The 18381-nt window shown below is 40.4% G+C and overlaps 2 protein-coding genes across 5 annotated transcripts in view; one reads left to right on the top strand and one right to left on the bottom strand.

Annotated features, from left to right (window-relative positions):
• Hook3 (hook microtubule tethering protein 3) overlaps nt 1-10371 on the bottom strand; it is a 136169-nt gene extending 125798 nt beyond the window's left edge. Inside the window, exons 1-3 of one of the 3 annotated variants that reach the window (XM_004626668.2) lie at nt 10281-10371; nt 9981-10093; nt 1796-1881 (exon numbers count right to left, since the gene is read on the bottom strand). In XM_004626668.2, the coding sequence (XP_004626725.1) occupies nt 1796-1881; nt 9981-10037 (143 nt within the window). In that variant the 5' untranslated portion in view covers nt 10038-10093; nt 10281-10371. The other 2 variants (XM_023709994.1, XM_004626669.2) reach the window with 2 other exon arrangements.
• An 87-nt stretch (nt 10372-10458) lies between these two features.
• The window catches only part of Rnf170 (ring finger protein 170), a 63529-nt gene continuing 55606 nt past the window's right edge, over nt 10459-18381 (top strand). For both annotated transcript variants that reach the window (XM_004626667.2, XM_023710130.1), the window contains exon 1: nt 10459-10592. The gene's annotated coding sequence lies outside the window, so the exon portion shown is untranslated. The remainder of the gene's footprint in view (nt 10593-18381) is intronic.

Raw genomic sequence — 18381 nt, 5'->3', positions numbered from 1 at the left:
CTCTGGCTTTCGACTTGCCTCAGAGGTGTTCCCTGACTAGCATTGCCCCCTATAAATTTCCTTCATAGCATTTTATCACAGGCAATAAGCCAGTCTTCCGTGTTACTTTCCTGTAAATAAACTACAAATTTTATGAGGGAAAGGATTTGTGTTTTATTTACTTACTGCTATATCCTCAGTGACTTATTTAATGGCTTGGGTACCGACTTGAATGTTTGTTGTACGAATTACTGCACTATATGAAAGATGAGGATTGATACTATGGCTCCCAGTTGAAACTGTTAAGCTATCAAAATGCTTTCATATTAAATGTGTGCTTTTCTGCTTCCTAATTCTTTATGATGTCATGTATCATTTTCTAGGTGTTTAAGCAATAATGAAATCTAAATCCAGTTAATAGTACTTAATCTACAATTGCTTAGAAACTTCTTTTGCTATTTTTGATTTAGCAATATTTTTATGATATATGACAAAATTACAATATAAAAAATATAAAGAGGTACAAAATTACCTCTTTGATATTTGTCCATCATTGAAGGAAAAGTATGTGTAATACAGAAATGTTTCTTAGTAACTTATTTCTTGCCTAATTATTACAGATTTTTGTATAAGTGATTGTAGTGGTTGATACATTGTGTCAACTTGGCTGAATGGGTCCTGCCAGTTTGGGGCCTTGAGGGCCCTGCCCTGCAAGGACAGCAGGGCCCAACCTGGGGCACAATTGGGCCTGCCTTAAGGCACAATGGGCTCCCCCCAGAGTGATTCAGCACAAAAAAGTGTATATTAAGGAGTTGAGGAAGGCTTCTCCACACCCTGCTTCCTTGGAGAAGTTAAAGTCTTCGTTGCATCACTTTGCAGCTGTGCCACTTCAGAGCAGCTTGATCTTTGCAGCTGCACCACTTCAGAGGAGCTCTGATCTTCACAGTCAGAGTAGAAGGAAGAGAGAGAGGCTTGATAGACACCACAGCTGTTGCTCCTCCTCTGCTCTTCATTGTTTTCTGCTGCCATGAACTGCTGCCATTTGCCTTGGAGCCAGTGGAGTATGAAATAAAACTTCCACAAACTGTGAGCTAAATAACTTTCCTTCCTTATTTTGAGTCTTGGGTATTTGTCCCAGCAATGAGTGAAAAGAAACTAAGTCAGTGATATCACATTAGAAATAACTAAAATAGCTCTGAAAAAAAGAATGATAATCAGAAGATACACGAGGGCCTAGTGGAAGGAAGTATGTTATTGGGGATGTGTCGATACTCCCAGTTAGTGAGAGCTCCAGCCCTTTTCTCTTTCATCTTCTACTGACATGAAGTGAGTAGCTTCCTTTACCATGATGTTTTGTCTTACCACAGGCCCAAAAGCAATGGTTCAATGAATGTTATAAAACCTCTAAGACAGGGCTGGCCAGATAGCTCAGGGGACTAAAGCACCTGCTTTGGCAGAGTGCAGCAGTCAGGGTTCACTCCCCAGTGTGCCCTACTGGCCTTGCCCCTAATTGCTGAGAAGGCAATTGAGACTTGAACATGGTGGTATGCACCTATAATCCCAGCACTTTGGAGGCTGAAAACAGGAGAATCACTACGAGTCTGATCTACATAGTGAGACTCTGTACACCCTGTCCTAAATGCATTTAAAAAAAAAAAAAAAAAACCTCCAAGACTAGGATAAAAATAAACCCTTTCTCCTATGTCTGATCACAGGTAGTATTTTGTCACAGTGGCAGAAAAGTAACTAACACACTTTTTATATTTGTATTTTCCATCTGGTAAAGATCTATATATAAAAGATAAACAATTCTCACATCTTTTGGAGAACCTGGGCCATCACAACCCCATTCGTTAAATCTTCCACAGTCTGGCATGATGTATCCACATTAAATGTCTGGATCTGAAAGGAAAAAAGATTCTATGGTTAAACTACATAAAGATTTCTTTGGGTTGTATGTTTTTTTGGTGATTATCTCATCCTGTGGGTTGGAATTAATTTTTAAAAAGAAAACTTTCTTGCCAAAAGTGGCTAATTAGTGAAATTTTTGAAAGAAAAACTGGTAGATATACCAGATGACTTTATACTATGCATTCTACTCAAAGAGAATCTATAAAAATTATGGTAACTTTAGCCCTTCTACCAGTAATCAACTCAGTGATAAATAGGGGAGAGAAAATGGAGATCAAAGAGACATATTGAGATGCTTCCTTGAGAAAAAGTCAATCTATTCATGTGAGGAAGGCAGTTGCCTCAATTGCTGCAAGCAGTCATCTTACAACTAGTATGGGATGAGGCATTTAGATCAGGTTGAGAGAAGAGACAGAACTAAGTCCTTGAGATAAAAACTGAATCACTGAATTTAAAAACCTTCAAGTCTCCTATTTTGTAAGATACCTTACTCTATTGTTTAAGCCTAGACAGCTGAGGTTTGTTACTTAGAGCCAAAATACATTTATATATATGTAGGAAGTGCATTTACCATAGATTCTATATTCAATTCAGTTTGTTTTCAAATATATTGTAAATCAGAACAAAGTTTGTACTTGTCAAATATAATGTGGTTGAAAAATGTAAGAAAATGTATCCGAGTGTTGGATTATTATTCAACAGTTCCATCTTAATTTAGAAGGAATTACTAAAAATAGACACAGACCTTACTCTCATAGACAGACCTTATAGTTCAATGAAAAAGTATTACAGCAACAAGAAGTACAGATGAGAATGTGAAACAATCTAGAAATAAGCAAAAGTCTGATTAGTATGGTTGGGGGTGTGTGGTAAGAGTTATAGGAAGAGACAGAACAGAGAGAAAGGTAAAGTAATAAAAGACAGGACTAATGCAAAGGAGGTTCAGCAGGAAAGTGAAGTTTTGAGATCTGAACTGCATAAAGATTTTACTGGCTACGATACCGAGGTGGTAAAGGGGAGGAACCTACTTTAGCAGGTCCCTAGTTTAACACAGATGAGGCTAATCTACAGAATTATACTTACGTGACCATTTGTCTTTTTCATTTATTGGTTTGGGAGGGGACAAAAAAAAGGACTGCTGTGTCAAAATGTATACACATTTTTTCAAATTTTTGATAAATATTGCCAAACTTCCCAGACAGTCATACTTCCCTCATAATCAACTTAGTAGAGTCTTATGGGTAATGATGGTTATGGTGGCAACCACCAATTACCTTAAAGATCTTCATAAGCAGGTGTGGTGGTACATGCCCATAATCTTAGCTACTCTGGAGGCAGATCCAGAGGATATAAAATTTGGGACCAACCTAAGCAACTTAGTGAGACACTGCCACAAAATAAAAAGATCTGGGGATGTAGCTACTGGTAAAGCATTCTGGGCTTACTCTCCAGTATGACAAAAAAGAAGAAAGAAAAATTCCTCATAGAAGACAGTTTTTAGTTAGGTAGATATTTTGGGAGAGGTGATAAGAAAGGTCACAACTGATAAAAAACAGTTTCATTAAAAAAATTAATAGACAATCCAGGCAAGGTGACATACATCTTTATGTTCCAGCTACCTGGGAAGCTTGAGTTTGAAGCCAATCTGGATAACTTAGCATCATCTGTAGGAACTGATTTGGGACTTTACTCCATACTGTCTAGAGCTACCTCCTCATAATTTTAAAAGAAATAAGCACTTGTTTTCATTTTATAACTGCTAAATTAATGGCCCCTTATTTTATTTTTTCATTTATGTATTTGGTACAGGGTCTCACTACACAGCTTGGACTCGTAGTGATCCTCCTGTTTTCAGCCTCCCCGTGCTGGGATTACACACATACCTGGCCTCATTCACCAGCTCAGTGCACCCTGGAGGTGGGGCTAGCACGGCATGCAGGACTGGGATCGAAAGCAGGTCCCTGCACTTGCCTAAGCAGGTGCTTAGTCTGCTGAGCTATTTCACCAGCCCTTATTTTTTTTAAAAAAATGTTATGTCTCTAGAGATTTGGCTAGAAGGAAAAGCAGTAACAGAGATGTTCAAGTCTCTTTTATTTCTTATCACTAACCTTATCCCAAGGTACCAGACAGAATAAGTCCCAGTAAATACAGTTGTGAATGTAATATATTCTAAACCCTGCCTTATTTCTAATTTTCTATGTAGTCAATGATATCTCATCAGGGGAGGGGTAGGGTGTGTGTGTGTGTGTGTGTGTGAGAGAGAGAGAGAGAGAGAGAGAGAGAGAGAGAGAGAGAGGAGAGATTGAGAGACTGAGATTGAATGAACCCAGGGCTTTCACACTGAGCTACATCCCTACCCTTTAGAGACAGGGTCTCCATAAATCACTAAGTTGCCCAGGGTGGGCTTGAACTTGTGAAATTCTCATTTTAGCCTCCCAGACAGCTAGGATTATAGGCATGTATCTTCAGGCTGAGCTAACCTCACTTCTCTTAATATTAATTTTTCTGTATAAATGCTAGAGAAAAATACCTTGCAAAAGGGTGAATGAGACAAGTGTTTATTAGTTACTCTCAAAATACATGTGTTTATACATGAGAACCATCTGGGAAATTTTTATTTTGAAAATACACATTTTTTTAGCTCCACTTACTGAATCAGAATCTCTGTACACTGGTGCACAGGGAGATGGAAATCTATTTTTTGTTGTGCTTACTGGGTCTCAATCTTCCTGCCTCAGCCTCCCAAGTAGTAGTATTACAGGCATGTGGCACTACCCCTGACTAGAAATCTATTCTTAACAAGTTCATCAAATAATTCTTATGTAACTGAGTGCTGGTTTAAGATTTGGAATCTTCTCATTCAAAGCATTACCATATGAAAGATTATCATCCCTTGCCCCTAAAGTGCAAAGGATTGAACTCAGGCCACTGTACTTCAGCTCAAATACAGAGCTATATTCCCACCAGGATGTAAGATTAGAAAACTGCCTCTGCCTAATCAGAAAAAACAATTAAATAGATTAATTTAAAGAGTAATTTAGGGCTGGTGAGATGGCTCAGTGGTCTAAAGCACCTACTTAGAACAAGCTAAGCTAAGCAAAGCACAGGGACCGCGGTTCAATCCCCCAGCACCACATGCCAGTCAGCCCCGCCCCCTGGTGGGCTGAGCTGGCCACACACACACACACACAAAATAAATAAATAAATAAATATTTAAGAATAATTTATAGTTCTAAGACTAGATTTGTTTTTCTCTTAGAGGACTCAGAAAAAGCTAACTTTTCATTTCTGATTTTAATATGTGCTTCAAAACAATTATTTTCTTGTATTAGCCCTTGAGATACATAGTTATTCATGAAGGCTAGACAATGTCCACCTCTACTTTGAGAAGAAAATGAAGATTTTTACATGGATTTTCTTTTTGAACACAATGAAAATGTTAGTGGACCTAGACAACAGTGATAACAGCACAACCTGTGACTATACTGAAAACCAGAGGATGATGTTTATGGCATGTAAATTATCTCAATATAAAAAATATCTATCAACTACCAATTCTCTGAGCTATCATCTACAGAGCATTTCAGGAAAGCAATACAATATAATTCAAAGATAACCAGGCTTAACCTTGTTAGGGTACACAATTCCACCTAAAGGATCTCAACTTCTATGAATACCATCTAACGTCTGCTTCGCCTTCCCCAACAAAAGTATGAGAAGTAATCATGAGAAACCCTGGAATTAGCAGTTAAGAGCAGTGAGTCTTAACCACAGATGATTTTACTCTTTAGTAGACAATTTTGACTATGAGAACAAGATAGGTGCTATTAATATTTAGTAGGTAGAGGGCTGGTGTGATGGCTCAGTGGTCTAAAGCACCTTAGAACAAGCTTAGCAAAGCACAGGGACCGCGGTTCAATCCCCCCGCCCCCCTTGCCAGCCGGCCCGGCCCTGTTGTGGTGTGCTGTGGCCACACACACACACACACACACACACACATAAATAAAATACATAAATTAAAAAAAAATATTTAGTAGGTAGAAACAAGATATTACTATTTATTCAATATCCTACACTATACAGTACAGCAATCACAACAGAGAATTATCCAGCCCAAAATGTCTAACGGTGACAAAGTTAAAAACCCTGACTGGAGCAATGGTTTTCTAAACATTGTGCATCACCTGAAAACTCAACAGAAATGTAAAAACCTCAGATTGTACTCCAAACCTAAGAAATTAGAAACTCTGACCCTGGGGCTCAGCAATCCATGTTTCAAACAAAGGTAATTCTGGTTAATGTGAATGCATGAGACCCACTGCCAGGGTCAGCAATCTTAGTGTCAAATATGAACACAATTCTCAGACAGAAGTGTAGTCTGAGATTAAAATCAGGAACTGAACCCAAGTAGGTCAGGCTTAGAAGCTGTACTCTGAACCATCATGCTATACTGACACTTTTTTTAAAAGTATTAAAACCTTTGTACACAAGAACTTTATTCTTTCAGTAGAGAAATCCGCCCTTTCAAAAAAAAAAAAAAAAAAGAAAGAAATCAGCTCTTTTGACAGGATGGAGTTAAGCAGAGAGAGGGTATGACACGGGGAGATATCACCATAATAATTATATTATTTGTACTTCTTTATATTAGCATGCATTTTATAGGCTCCCAAATAAGTAGTATAAAAATAACTATGATATATTAGGGTCGCTGCTTTTTACCACAAGTGCACTAAGTCTATATGATGATTCTTTTCCACTTAGCTTATTCTCACAAACTGGAAGCACTGCAGTCTTGCTTTTCAGTTTCTCAAACCTGGTTAAAGCTTGGTGAGGGGTTTAGTTCAGTAGCAGGGCTCAGCATACACAAGGCCCTGAGTTCAATCCCCAGCATTATGCAATAAAGAAAATTAACCATGGGAAAGTGTAATGTTTTCACTGAGATTCAGGTATAACTGAAGAAACTAGGCTTCAAAATTTAACAAGCAGGACAGACTTTTCCTACCAAGTAGCAATAAGTTTTGATCCAGGGAGTAGAAGTAGCAATACTGTGGAAATGTTTAAACACATCAGGCTGCAAAAACTGTGAATTGAAGCTTGAGATGTATTCCACTTGTAGGATTACTCGGAAGTACTCTTTCAACAAAAATCTGAACCACATCTCAGGCTCTCTGATAACAATGGCAATTTATCCAACATTACTTGGAGCAACTAAATACAGTTCCAGAGGACTGAATTCTACATAGGTGACTAAGAGTCATCCCTTTTATGCACCTAAGCTTCCATTATATTAGCCATTTTTAGTGGAAGAATGTTTAAGATATTACTATACACATCCCTCCTGTCCCAAGCTGAATGTTGTACAGTGAAATAAAACTTTTATTTCCTACTCCGGATTACAAATATAACATGCTCTGTAACTGTACACAGAGGTTCCGGAGACACACAGAGCTGGCAGCCCAAAAACTGAGTCACCAAGACTGAACTTTACTGCATGGCTCTTCTCTGTCATTGACAGCTGTCTGTATTTTGCTGAGTGCTGCAGTTGCCCTCTAGCCTACCATGTGCAAAAAACCAAAAACAAAACAGACAAAACCCATCCCACAACCAAGTTGAATAGTTTACTTAAAATATAGCAAACTGTTCTAAAGGACAGTCTTTACTTTGGAGTGTACTGGATACATTTCCCTTTATATTTGGCTTTGGAATTGTGTTCAGCATTTATCTGGCATTCAGACAGAAAGCATGCTACTAGATTAAAAAGTGCATGTCCATCTACCTCAAATACTGTCTATACAAATATTTACTCTTTTAATGACAGCCAAAAGAGAAAAAAACCCAACACTTAAAAGTCAACTATTTTCAATCATTTCAATGAACAATGTTTTAAAATGTTTCGAAGTCTGAGAACTGTACATCATTTTATGGAACTTACCCTCCAGTTTTACCTTCAATAATCTCTAATTTCCAGAAGTCTTCTTTGATAACGCTTCCAGTCAGTACTTCAGAAAGCCTATTTATGAGACCATACTCCCTGTCTTTTCCAGTTAATGTGGATTATTCTTTCTGGATTTTTGCATCTGTTTCTAAATAAATTCTCTGAAATCATGTGATTTTCTATTATAAGCCCTTCAAAGTTTCCTGATATTTCCTCTGCTATTCTTTCACATTCTCAAATAACTGAACCATCATCATTTTCCTCTTAAATACATCTCCATTTGACTTTTCTTTCTAGACTTTAAACAATGGAGCACCACTTCAGCAGTCATCTTTGCTTTCTCTGCTTTTTCTAGCATTGAGCAAGGCATTACTGCACAGATCCAATAATACAACAGTTAAAGATCCTCATCTTTCTGTGTATAACCTCTCCAAGGCCTGTTCTTTTCTCAAACTTCAAAAAAGCAGCCCCTATCTAGTCAAACCTTGTATCATCCCTTTTGAGACACAGCTTCTATCTCTTTGCCTTAAGTTAGAACCTATTCAAATTGCTTGTCAGCTATAGGTAAATGTGAACAACCTGAAATCCCAAGAATGGTCTAACATAAAACTTACTAAACATATCAAACCCTATCAAAAAAAAAGCTTTATCACTATATATATTGTTTCAGGAGCCATAATTTAAACTTAAATTTTCTTATTTTTTGGTACCAAGGACCTTGCACTTTCTAGGCAGTGCCGCCGAGCTATCTCCCCAGCCCATGGAGCCATAATTCGATTTACCATATAGTCATGTTATAATAATGTGAAGACTTTTTAAAAACTATATTATAACCAAAGACGATGCTTCTAAAACCTTTCTAGCAAAGTGCTCCTGCACGGGATAAAGTGAGGTGAACCTATAACCAGAGATGTAACCCAAGGCACTGCTATTTATATGTCACTTTTAAAGTATGAAAGGCCAGGAGGTGCAGATCAGAGGTGGAGAAAATGATTTAACTTGCATGAGACTCTGTGTTCAATCTCTATGCCCAAAAGATTCTTCCAGAGGCAAATTTATTTAACATTTTAGCAACCAATAAAACAGATGAGTCCCAAGGAGCACTTGATTTAAATCCATGGTTCTGCCTCCTCTGCATCCCCACCCGAAGACCCAGAGTCGGAAAACATACACGCAGAAATTTAATATCCAGCTCTCCCAGCACTACTGTTGACACTAGAATCCAATGCAGATTTTAGAATGTCAGAACCTCCCAGGCATGGTGGCACATGCCTGTAATCTCAGCACTTAAGAGGGCCAAGGCAGGAGAGGAGGATCATTGCGAGTTCGAGGTCAGCCTGGTCTCACATAGTGAGACCCTATCTCCAAAATAGATAAAATGTTAGAACCTGAACAACTGTGAAATAATTTCAAATCAGAATCCCAAAAACGTTTCTCCAAAATATTTCGGAGTTCCATTATTGATTTTCCAAATACGTTTCTTTTACTTAAAAAAAGTTTCACCTTTGACCCTTTAATAAGTTTTTCCACTTATAAAAGTGAAAGCTTGCTTTCTAACAGCCAAAATGCATCTAGCATTTTAAATATTCTGTCCCATGGCGCCTCTTCATATTTTTCTCACTCCCCTCAAATACTTCTCTTTTCTTTCCCAGTGGGCAGAGCTCATCTCCCAAGGAGCTTCGCTCCATCCTTCGCAGATGTTACAACAAAGGTGAAGGGCTTAATAACCCAGGGTCCCGACTGCCTCTACCGGCCGCGTCGGGGTGCAGGAGAAAGAACGTTTTGGTGTCCCTGGAAGCTCAAGAGAAGTGCCGGCGGCAAACAACGATTACAGTGCCGCCTGCACCCCATCATTAGCCTTGGCCGGGCCGGTTTCCACTGTGGGAACTGCCAGCCCCTCAAGCCCAGCAAGTTTCGATCAGACCCTGGGCCGCGCCTGCCCCCGCCCTTGTGCCGCTGGTATCCCCGGCCTGGCCCGACCTGGAGTGTAGACATAGCCCACACTGGCGTCCTCCGCTAAGCCCGGCCCAGGCACCCGGAAAGGCCCGGATGTGAGGGCCTAGTCGCCAGAGGCGCTCGCCCACAGGACAAGCTTCGAGTACCCCGAAGCGCGGCCCAGGGAATGGGTCGGCCTAGCCAGTCCGCCACCACGTACCCAAGTGAGAAGGCTCTCGCACAGCTCCACCCGCTCCAACGACTCCACGTTGAACATCTTCCTGCGCTAGGGCCTGAGCGCTGCTCCACCAGCCGGAAACGCCGCCGCACGGCCTAGGGTAGTTGGCAGGGTCCGGTGCCCGGCTGGCCCGGTGCCCACCCGCTCCTCAGCCCGCCGCCTCCAAGCCCAGCGCGGGCCACGACTCCCGCACCCTCACCCCGTCTCCTCCCTCCTGCGCTCTGGGCCGAGCGCCCGGCCACGCCCGCCGCCCGCCGCCCGCGTCCCGCCCCGACCGCCCACACTAGCTCTGGAAGCGCAACTCCGAGGAGAGCGCAGCGGGCTGGCAAGCGTCAGCGCACTAGCGCGCCCAGGTCCGGCCGCGGCACGACCGTCGCGCACGCGCACGCGCACGCGCACGCGCTGGACCTGCCGCTGCGCCCGCACGCCGTCCGCTCGCACAGCACGGAAGCGCCGCAGTGCGCGTGCGCGTGCGCCGGCACTCCAACTTGAAATAGAGCCGGCGGTGGCCCGGGAGGGCTGGCGGGGCAGACCCCGGAGATAGTTGCTGTCCTCGGTTGGCCAGCGTTGGGAGTTGTCCTCTGCGGTGTAGAGGTACGCGCCTTCGCCTGGCCGCGAACGCGGGTGCTCGAAAGGCGTGGAGGGGGTCCTGCGTGGGCGGGGCGCCCGGGTCTCTGGGGGACTGCCGCGGGGCTCTTGGGGCGAGGCCAGTGCTGGGATCCCGGGGCCCGGGACACCTGGAGCCAGGGTCTGGGGTGGGTTGGCGCGGTAACTCACCGTGGTAGAAAGGCCGATTTGGTGGCAGCTTGGTGGTTTGAAGGGGGCTGGCGGCGCCACGGCAGCGCACCGACCCTATTTGGGACGCTTGGGCACTCGCCTTTCTGAAACTTGGCGGTTTTGTGGTGGCAAAACACACCGTGGCATGCGTGCTGCAGAGGGTTGTTTTCAGTAGAAGCTCTAATAAGGCTCGCCTACTCTGTAGCAAACGCCAGTTTTCCAGTCTGTAAGGACATCAGCTGGTTTTAGGGCCTGGATTCTCCTAGTGTTTAGTTGATTTGCCTTAATGTAAGGTGAATCATTGTGTAGCTGTTGCCTGTCTAGAAGCATCAGTCTCTTCAGGGATACTGATACATTTCAAAGCAGTATAGCATATGCCAAAAGTGTAAGCCTCATACATAGTTAAGGAACGATATAAAACAGCCAGATAAAAACAAAAACAGCATTGCCTACTTCTCAGGAGATATCCCACCCTGTGTTCTTTGCTGAGCGAATTTCCTCTCTAGCTTGAGTTTTGTGATAATCGCTTGCTGTCTTTGCAGCTTACCACTTACTGTTTAATCTATGCAATATAAATGAGGGGGTGATTTTGAATTGGAAACATTGTGGTACTTTATAGCTTTCAGTTACTGTGAAGTTTGTGGACGTGTACGGGTATTTTCATTATGGTCTTGCATTGTATTGTGTGAATACAGCAGTGTGTGCATACTGTTGATGTGCATTTGTTACACATTAGGGCCAATCAGAACAATGCTATAAACATTTTTGTAGGTGGACTCTAGAGCAAAGGTGCTGGAGTTTGCTGCATACAAGCCTAGGAGTCCTAGGAGCATTGTGGATGCATAAATTATGCATAGCTACCAGATACTGCCAAGCCTGTATTTGGAGTACTGCAGTTAACTTCTTAATAAATGCCTTCACTTTGTTTTGCACTTTCTGGAGCCCTGTGGTGCCCTTAACCCCTTTCCATTCAGAGTAGGTTTTCTCATTGTGGAGTGGGATGAGAACTACTCAGCACTGAGCGTTTTCAACTCATTTATGTATGTATGTATATATTTATTGTTGTAAGAGTTGAATTCAGGGTCTACATCCCCAATCCTTTGTTATTATTTTTGTTGTTATGGTTGTTGTTTTAAGATAAATCTTACTGAGTTTCCCAGGCTGGATTGAAACTTTGTCCTACCTCAGCCTTACAGAGGGCTGGAAACTATGCATTTCAGCAGTGCCTCACAGAGTACCAGTCAAAAGAGCTCAGGAAGATTATTTGTGAATGTAAAAAAACCTACCTGTAGTCTTCTCAGTGGTGTTTTTTGTTTTTTTTGTTTTTTTTGTTTTTTTTTTGCCAACCTGCTTCTTTACCCTGAGGACTGAAACAACTTTGGAATCTAAATAGGAATCTCTTCTGCCTTTGATTCCTCAGTGAGGTGTCTCTGGATCTTTGCCAAACCAGAGTTCCTACATTCTATACTAGGTGATTTTTTTTTTTTTTTTTTTTTTGCGGAACCGGGGATTGAACTCAGACCCTTGTGTTTACCAGGCAAGTGCTTATTCCATTAAGCCATCTCCCCGGCCCCCTTAGGTGATTTCTATAGAATCGATGTCACTTGTAGTGGCTGTGCCTTTGTTAGGCATGTTACACTGCCTGTGAATCTAGTTACACTGAGTTCCCATGACTGGTCTGTATCTTTTCTTCGGATGTAGACTGACGTAGAGGGAATTGTTCAGGTTTTCACACAGTTGGCCTAAAGCTTCCTTTCGGAGCCTGGTTGCAGATCCATACAGTGCTTTTGTCATGATGTTCCAGTGTTCTGGAAGACTGTTTTGCAGTTCCAGTTAAGCTCTGGAAAGGCAGTTCTACAAAGTTTCTTGAAGCTCTGCAGAGTGGCACATTCCTGTAATCATAGCACATTGGGAGACAGGAGACAGGAGGATCGCAAGTTTGGGTGGGCAACTTAGTGACTTAGCCAAGACCATTTTCCCCAGGAGAGACCTGGGATATAGCTCAGTTCTAAGATCCTGGGTTCAATTTACAGTATTGAAAGAAAAAAAAGATAAACTTAGTCTCTTCACCCAGGCTCTTGTAGAAATTTGATTGCCACAAGGCTTCTGTAGATAATTCCTTTTATTCCAGAACCTTGTTTTTGTTTGTTGTTGCAATATTGAAAGCTGAACCCAGTACCTTTGAACTGCCCTACATCCCAGGCTATTTTTATATATTCTCTTTGAACAAAGTGATATTTTTTTTCTACATTTTTAGATTATGCAGATTAATGAGTTTCATTTTGGTAGGTTTATACCTGCATACATAGTTTACTCATTCTTCTTATCACTCCACTCCACTTTCTCAACCTGGGTTCATATTTTTGCGGGGGGCAATGCGTGAAATGTATTTTGATTGTATTTCTTGCCTGTACTACCGGTCTTTACAACACTCACCTCCCCATATTCCTTTCCTTTCGTCTAGTAATCTTTGTCTTGTCACCTTTTTCAGATCCTCAGTATTTGGGAGTACATGTGATATTTGCTTTTCTGAGTGTAGCATGATGAACTCTAGATCCAGTTTATTGCAACTAACAAGAATTTGTTCATGTCTGAGTTGTGTGTGTGTAAATATATATTTATACATATATATGTATATAAATATATTTTCTTCATTTATTTGTTGATGGGCTCCTGGGCTGTTCCATATCTTGGCTTTTGTATTCAGTGCCCCAGTAAACATGAATATGCAGGTATCTCTACGGCAGTGATGATGAACCTTTGAGAGACGAAGTGCCCAAATTGCAACCCTGAACCCACTTTCGTATTGCAAAGTGCCAACACTGCAATTAAACCTGAATGTTCTGCTGCTGGGGTGATACTGGAGCCACTTGGCTCTCAATGGTGGCAGAGTGGGCTCTGCATGCCTGCTGGTGGCACGTGTACCAGAAGTTCACATCACTGTTCTATGGTATGTTGAATTTAGTTCCTTTGAGTATATACCTAGTGGTAGCTCTGCATTTAGTTCTATGAGGAATCTGCAACATGTTTTCCCTAGTGGCAGTCCTAATTTTTATTCCTGCCAGTAGTGTAGAAGGGTTCTTTTTTCCACTGCATTCTCACCAGCTTTTACTATTTTTTTTTGTATTCTTGATTGTAGACTGGGGAGAGATGGTCGCTTAGTGTAGTTTTGGCTAGCATTTCCCTAACAAGTAGTGATGGTAAACGTTTTTGATGTACTTATTGGCCCTTTGTACTTCATCTTTTTGATGTTTCTGTTCAGATCTTTTACCCATTTATTATTGAACTATTTGCTTTTTTTTTTTTTCTTTATATACTCTAGATATTAATCCTCTCTGGAAGAATAGCTGGCAAAGGTTCTGTAGGCTGTTTCTTCAATCAGTGGTTGTTTCCTTTGTTGTGCAAAAACGTTTTAATTTGATGACGTCCTTTGCATTGATTCTCACTATTCATTTCTTTCTTTTTTTTTCTATATTTAGGACAGGATGTACAGGATCTCACTACGTAAATCAGGCTCAGTGATTCTCCTGTTTTCAGCCTCCCAAGTGCTGAGATTACAGGTGTGCACCATCATGTCCAGTCTCAGTCACCATCTAGGGCCTACAGGATCTGCATGGCATGCTGGGGATCAAACCCCAGCCACTGTGCTCTGCCTAAGCAGGTGCTTTAATCCCCTGAGCTATCTACTTGGCCCTTGCTCTTGTCTTCTTTTAGCAGTTTCAAAGTTTCAGATCTTACAACTAGTCTCTGGTGCATTTTAAATTGATTTTTTGTATAGGGTGAGAGATAGGATGAGTTTCAATCTTCTCTAAGGACATAGCCAGTTTTCCCAGCACCAGTTGTTGAAGTGATTGTCTCTTCAGTGTATATTTTTGGCTCCTTTGCTCAGAATCAGATGGCTGTAGTTGTGTGGGTTTGATTTTTGTCCCAAGTTCTGTTTGGTTGAGCTGTGTGTGATTTTTGTGTCAGCAACATACTTTCTTTTTTTTTTAACTGTGACTTGTATAACTTGCAATCAGGTATTGTGATGCCGCTAGCCTTGGTCTTTTTCATTAGGATTGCTTTGGCTCTTTAGGATTTTTGGTGTTTCCATATGAATTTTAAGATTTTCTTTCCCCCAGTTCTTTGAAGAGTGTCATTGGTATTTTGTTCAGGTTGAAATTCAATTGCTTTTGAAGGTATGGTTATTTTAACCATATTAATCTTGCTAATTTATGAACATGGAAGGTCTTTCCATCATCAATTTTTTTCTTTTTTTCTTTTTTTGAGACGGTATTGAATGGAGTTTAGGCTGGATTTGGACTCACTGTGTAGCCCAGGCGCACCTCAAACTTGAGGCAATCTTCCTGCCTCAGTCTCCTGAGTGCTAGCATTACAAGCATGTGCCACCATACCCATAAGTATGGATTCTTTAATGTTGATTTTACTTTACTGAGTTTATTAGCTCTAATTCTTTTGATCGAATCTTTACTATAGGGTCGTATTATTATTTGGGAATGGGTACTTTCGATTCTTTCCTATTTGTATCCCTCTTCTACTTTATGTTGCTTAATTTTGCTCTAGCTTAAATTTTGAGAAATACGTTGAACATGAGTGGTGACAGTGGACATCTTTGTTTCATTCCTGTTTTTTTCTATTCAGAATGATGTTAGTTATAGGATTGTCTTATATGGCCTTTACTGTATTGAGGAATGATTTTTTTTTTTTTTTTTTTTTTTTTTTTGGTACCAGGGATCAAACTCAGGACCTTGTGTTTGCCAGGCAAGCACTTACTCAACTGAGCTATCTCCTTGGCCCGAGGAATGAATTTTTTAACACCTAGTTTCTTTAGAGCCAGAAGAAATTGTTGGACTCTGCATCAGTTTAGATGATAGTGTGACTTTTATCCTTCTCTGTAGTATGTTTATTGGTTTGCATATATTTAGCCATACTATACTTGCATCCTTGAAACGAAGCCAACTTGATCATAGTGAAATATTTTTAAATTTTTGGAAATTTTGTTAGTAAATGCTTGCAGTACACAATGGTCATATTTATTATGGGGAATTCATACATGTACATACCATACATTCTTTTTTCATGCCCCTGCCCTTCCCACTCTCATAGTCCCCTTCTCTTTTGCATATTGAAGCTTGGGTGTCTCATTTATTTCACTAAAATTATGATCTCAGGGTACATTCATTTTCCTATAGATAATTCAAATTTATCCTTCCATAAAGAAGATGTGAAAAGGTGAAGATAGAGTAGTGCTCCATTGTGTGTAAATACCAGTTTCTTTATCCATTGGTCTGTTGATGGACATGTGTAGGTCATGTCCAAAATTGAGCTATTATGAATTGTACACTGTCATATGAAGGTCTTTAACTTTTTTGGAAAGATTATCTAGAAAGAAATTTGCTGGGGGAATTTCCATTTTAGTTTTTGAGAATGTTCTCATTGATTTCCATAGTGGTTGTACTAGTTTACTTTTCCACCAGCAATGTAAAAGGATTCCTTCTTCTCCCAGGCTCACCAGAATTCTTTATCATTTGATTTCTTGCTGATGTCCATTCTTTCTGGATAAGATGAAATCTCAATGGTGGTGTTAATGTTTTTATGAGTCTATTTATAGTACAAAATGATTGCTTTCATTATAGGGAGTTGGTACACATACATAACAACCTATTTGAATTCTTTTTCCACTTTCATCTGTTGGATGCTCTCCCCTTTATTTGTACATGTTCGTTGTATATAATGTTGTGAGGAGTTGAAACATATTCACAACAAACCCATCCCAATTCCTTTATTTTGTTTAATCCCATTTTCTCCCTTTTTCCTCCTCTTTCCATCTTTTGGTTCCCTTACATGCACAAAATACTTATCTTGCTATTTCCTATCCTTTATCATTTTGTTCTTTGTTTATATTTTGTGTTTCTTGTACAAGGAAAACCATGCAATATTTAAGTTTTTGTGTCTGATTTATTTAACATTATGGTCTCTAAGTCTATTTTCTTAGAAGTGACTTAAGTTTACCCTTCTTTATGGCAGAGTAGAACTTTATTATTTATAAATGTCACAAATTTTCCTTATCCATTCATCTGATGGTGGACATATAGGCCACTTCCAAAATTTAGCTATTGTGAGATATGCTGCTATAAAATGGACATGCAGGCTGAGTGTGGTAGTGCATACCTATAATCCCAGTACTCTGTGAGGGTGGGGCAGGCGGATCACTGTGCACTTGAAACCAGCCTGGGCTACAAAGTGAGCTCAAGCCCAGCCTGAACTGCATAGTAAGACACTGTCTCAAAAAAGATTTTTAAAAAAAGGAATGGGTGTACACGTATCAGTGACATACAATGTCTTCCTTTTGTGAAGATGTTTGGAAAAGGAATAGGTGGGACAAGTGGAGTTTTAGGTTTTGGTGGGGGGGGTTGGTTTTTTGTTTTTTTGCAGAACCAGGGATTGAACTCAGGCCCTTGCGCTTGCCAGGCAAGCGCTTATTCTACTGACCCATCTCTCCAGGCCCTCTAGTTTTAGGTTATTTTTTTTTTTTTTGATAACTCTTCATAATGATATCCATAGTGGTTTTAGTAGTTTACATTACCATCAACAATGTAAGATTCCTTTTTTCTCCGCAACTTCTCCAGCATTTGCTATTTGCTATTTGACTTCTTGATGATTGCTGTTCTTTCTGGAATAAGATGGTATCTCCGTGTTGTTTTAATTTGTATTTCTCAAATGGTCAGTGATGTTGAACTTTTTTAATGTCTATTAGCCATTTATATTTCTTTTGTGTAGTGGCTATTCATTCTCAGTGGCTCATTTTTTGATTGGTTATTATTTTGGGGGGTCTATAATTTTTTGAGTCCTTTATATATTGTTTTTAGTCTTTTTGGTTGTAGGTGACATTTTTTCCCCTATTTTGTAGGTTGTCTCTTTACTCTTGATTGTTCCATTTCTTTTCTTTCTTTCTTTCTTTCTTTCTTTTTTTTTTTTTTTTTTGCAGAACTAGGGATTGAACTCAGGCCCTTGCACTTGCCAGGCAAGCACATATTGAGCCATCTCCCCGGCTCCTTTGATTGTTCTTTTGCTGCACGAATTTTCATTCAATGTAATTCTATTTGTTGATTCTTTATGATATCTCTTGTGCAGTTGGGGTTTTGCTTAGAAAATCCTTGCCTGTGTCTATGGCTTCAAGAGTTTTGGGGCTGGTGAGATGGCTCAGTGGTCTAAAGCACCTACTTAGAACAAGCTAAACTAAACAAAGCACAGGGACCACGGTTCAATCCCCCAGCACCACAGGCCGGCCAGCCCCGCCCCCGGTGGGCTAAGCTGGCCACACACACACACACATATACACATACACACATAAATAAATAAAAATTAAAAAAAAAGAAAAAAGTTTTACGTATTTTGTGTTCCAGCAGATTGTGTTTCCATTTTAAATTTGGTTCTTTGATTGATTTTTTTTATTTTAGTTTAGTACATGGTGAGAGAGATGGGTCTAGATTCAGTCTTCTTTATATGTATGTCCAATTTTCCCCGCATCCCTTACTAAAGAGGTTATCTTTCTTCCAACATATATTTTTGAGCTCTTTGTCAAAAATCAATAGCTGAAAGGGCC

This window comes from Octodon degus, unplaced genomic scaffold (genome assembly GCF_000260255.1).
Source record: "Octodon degus isolate 3935 unplaced genomic scaffold, OctDeg1.0 scaffold00016, whole genome shotgun sequence".
NCBI classification, from domain to species: domain Eukaryota; kingdom Metazoa; phylum Chordata; class Mammalia; order Rodentia; family Octodontidae; genus Octodon; species Octodon degus.
Note: the sequence above shows the minus strand (reverse complement) of the source record. Positions and strands in the feature narration are given on the sequence as shown.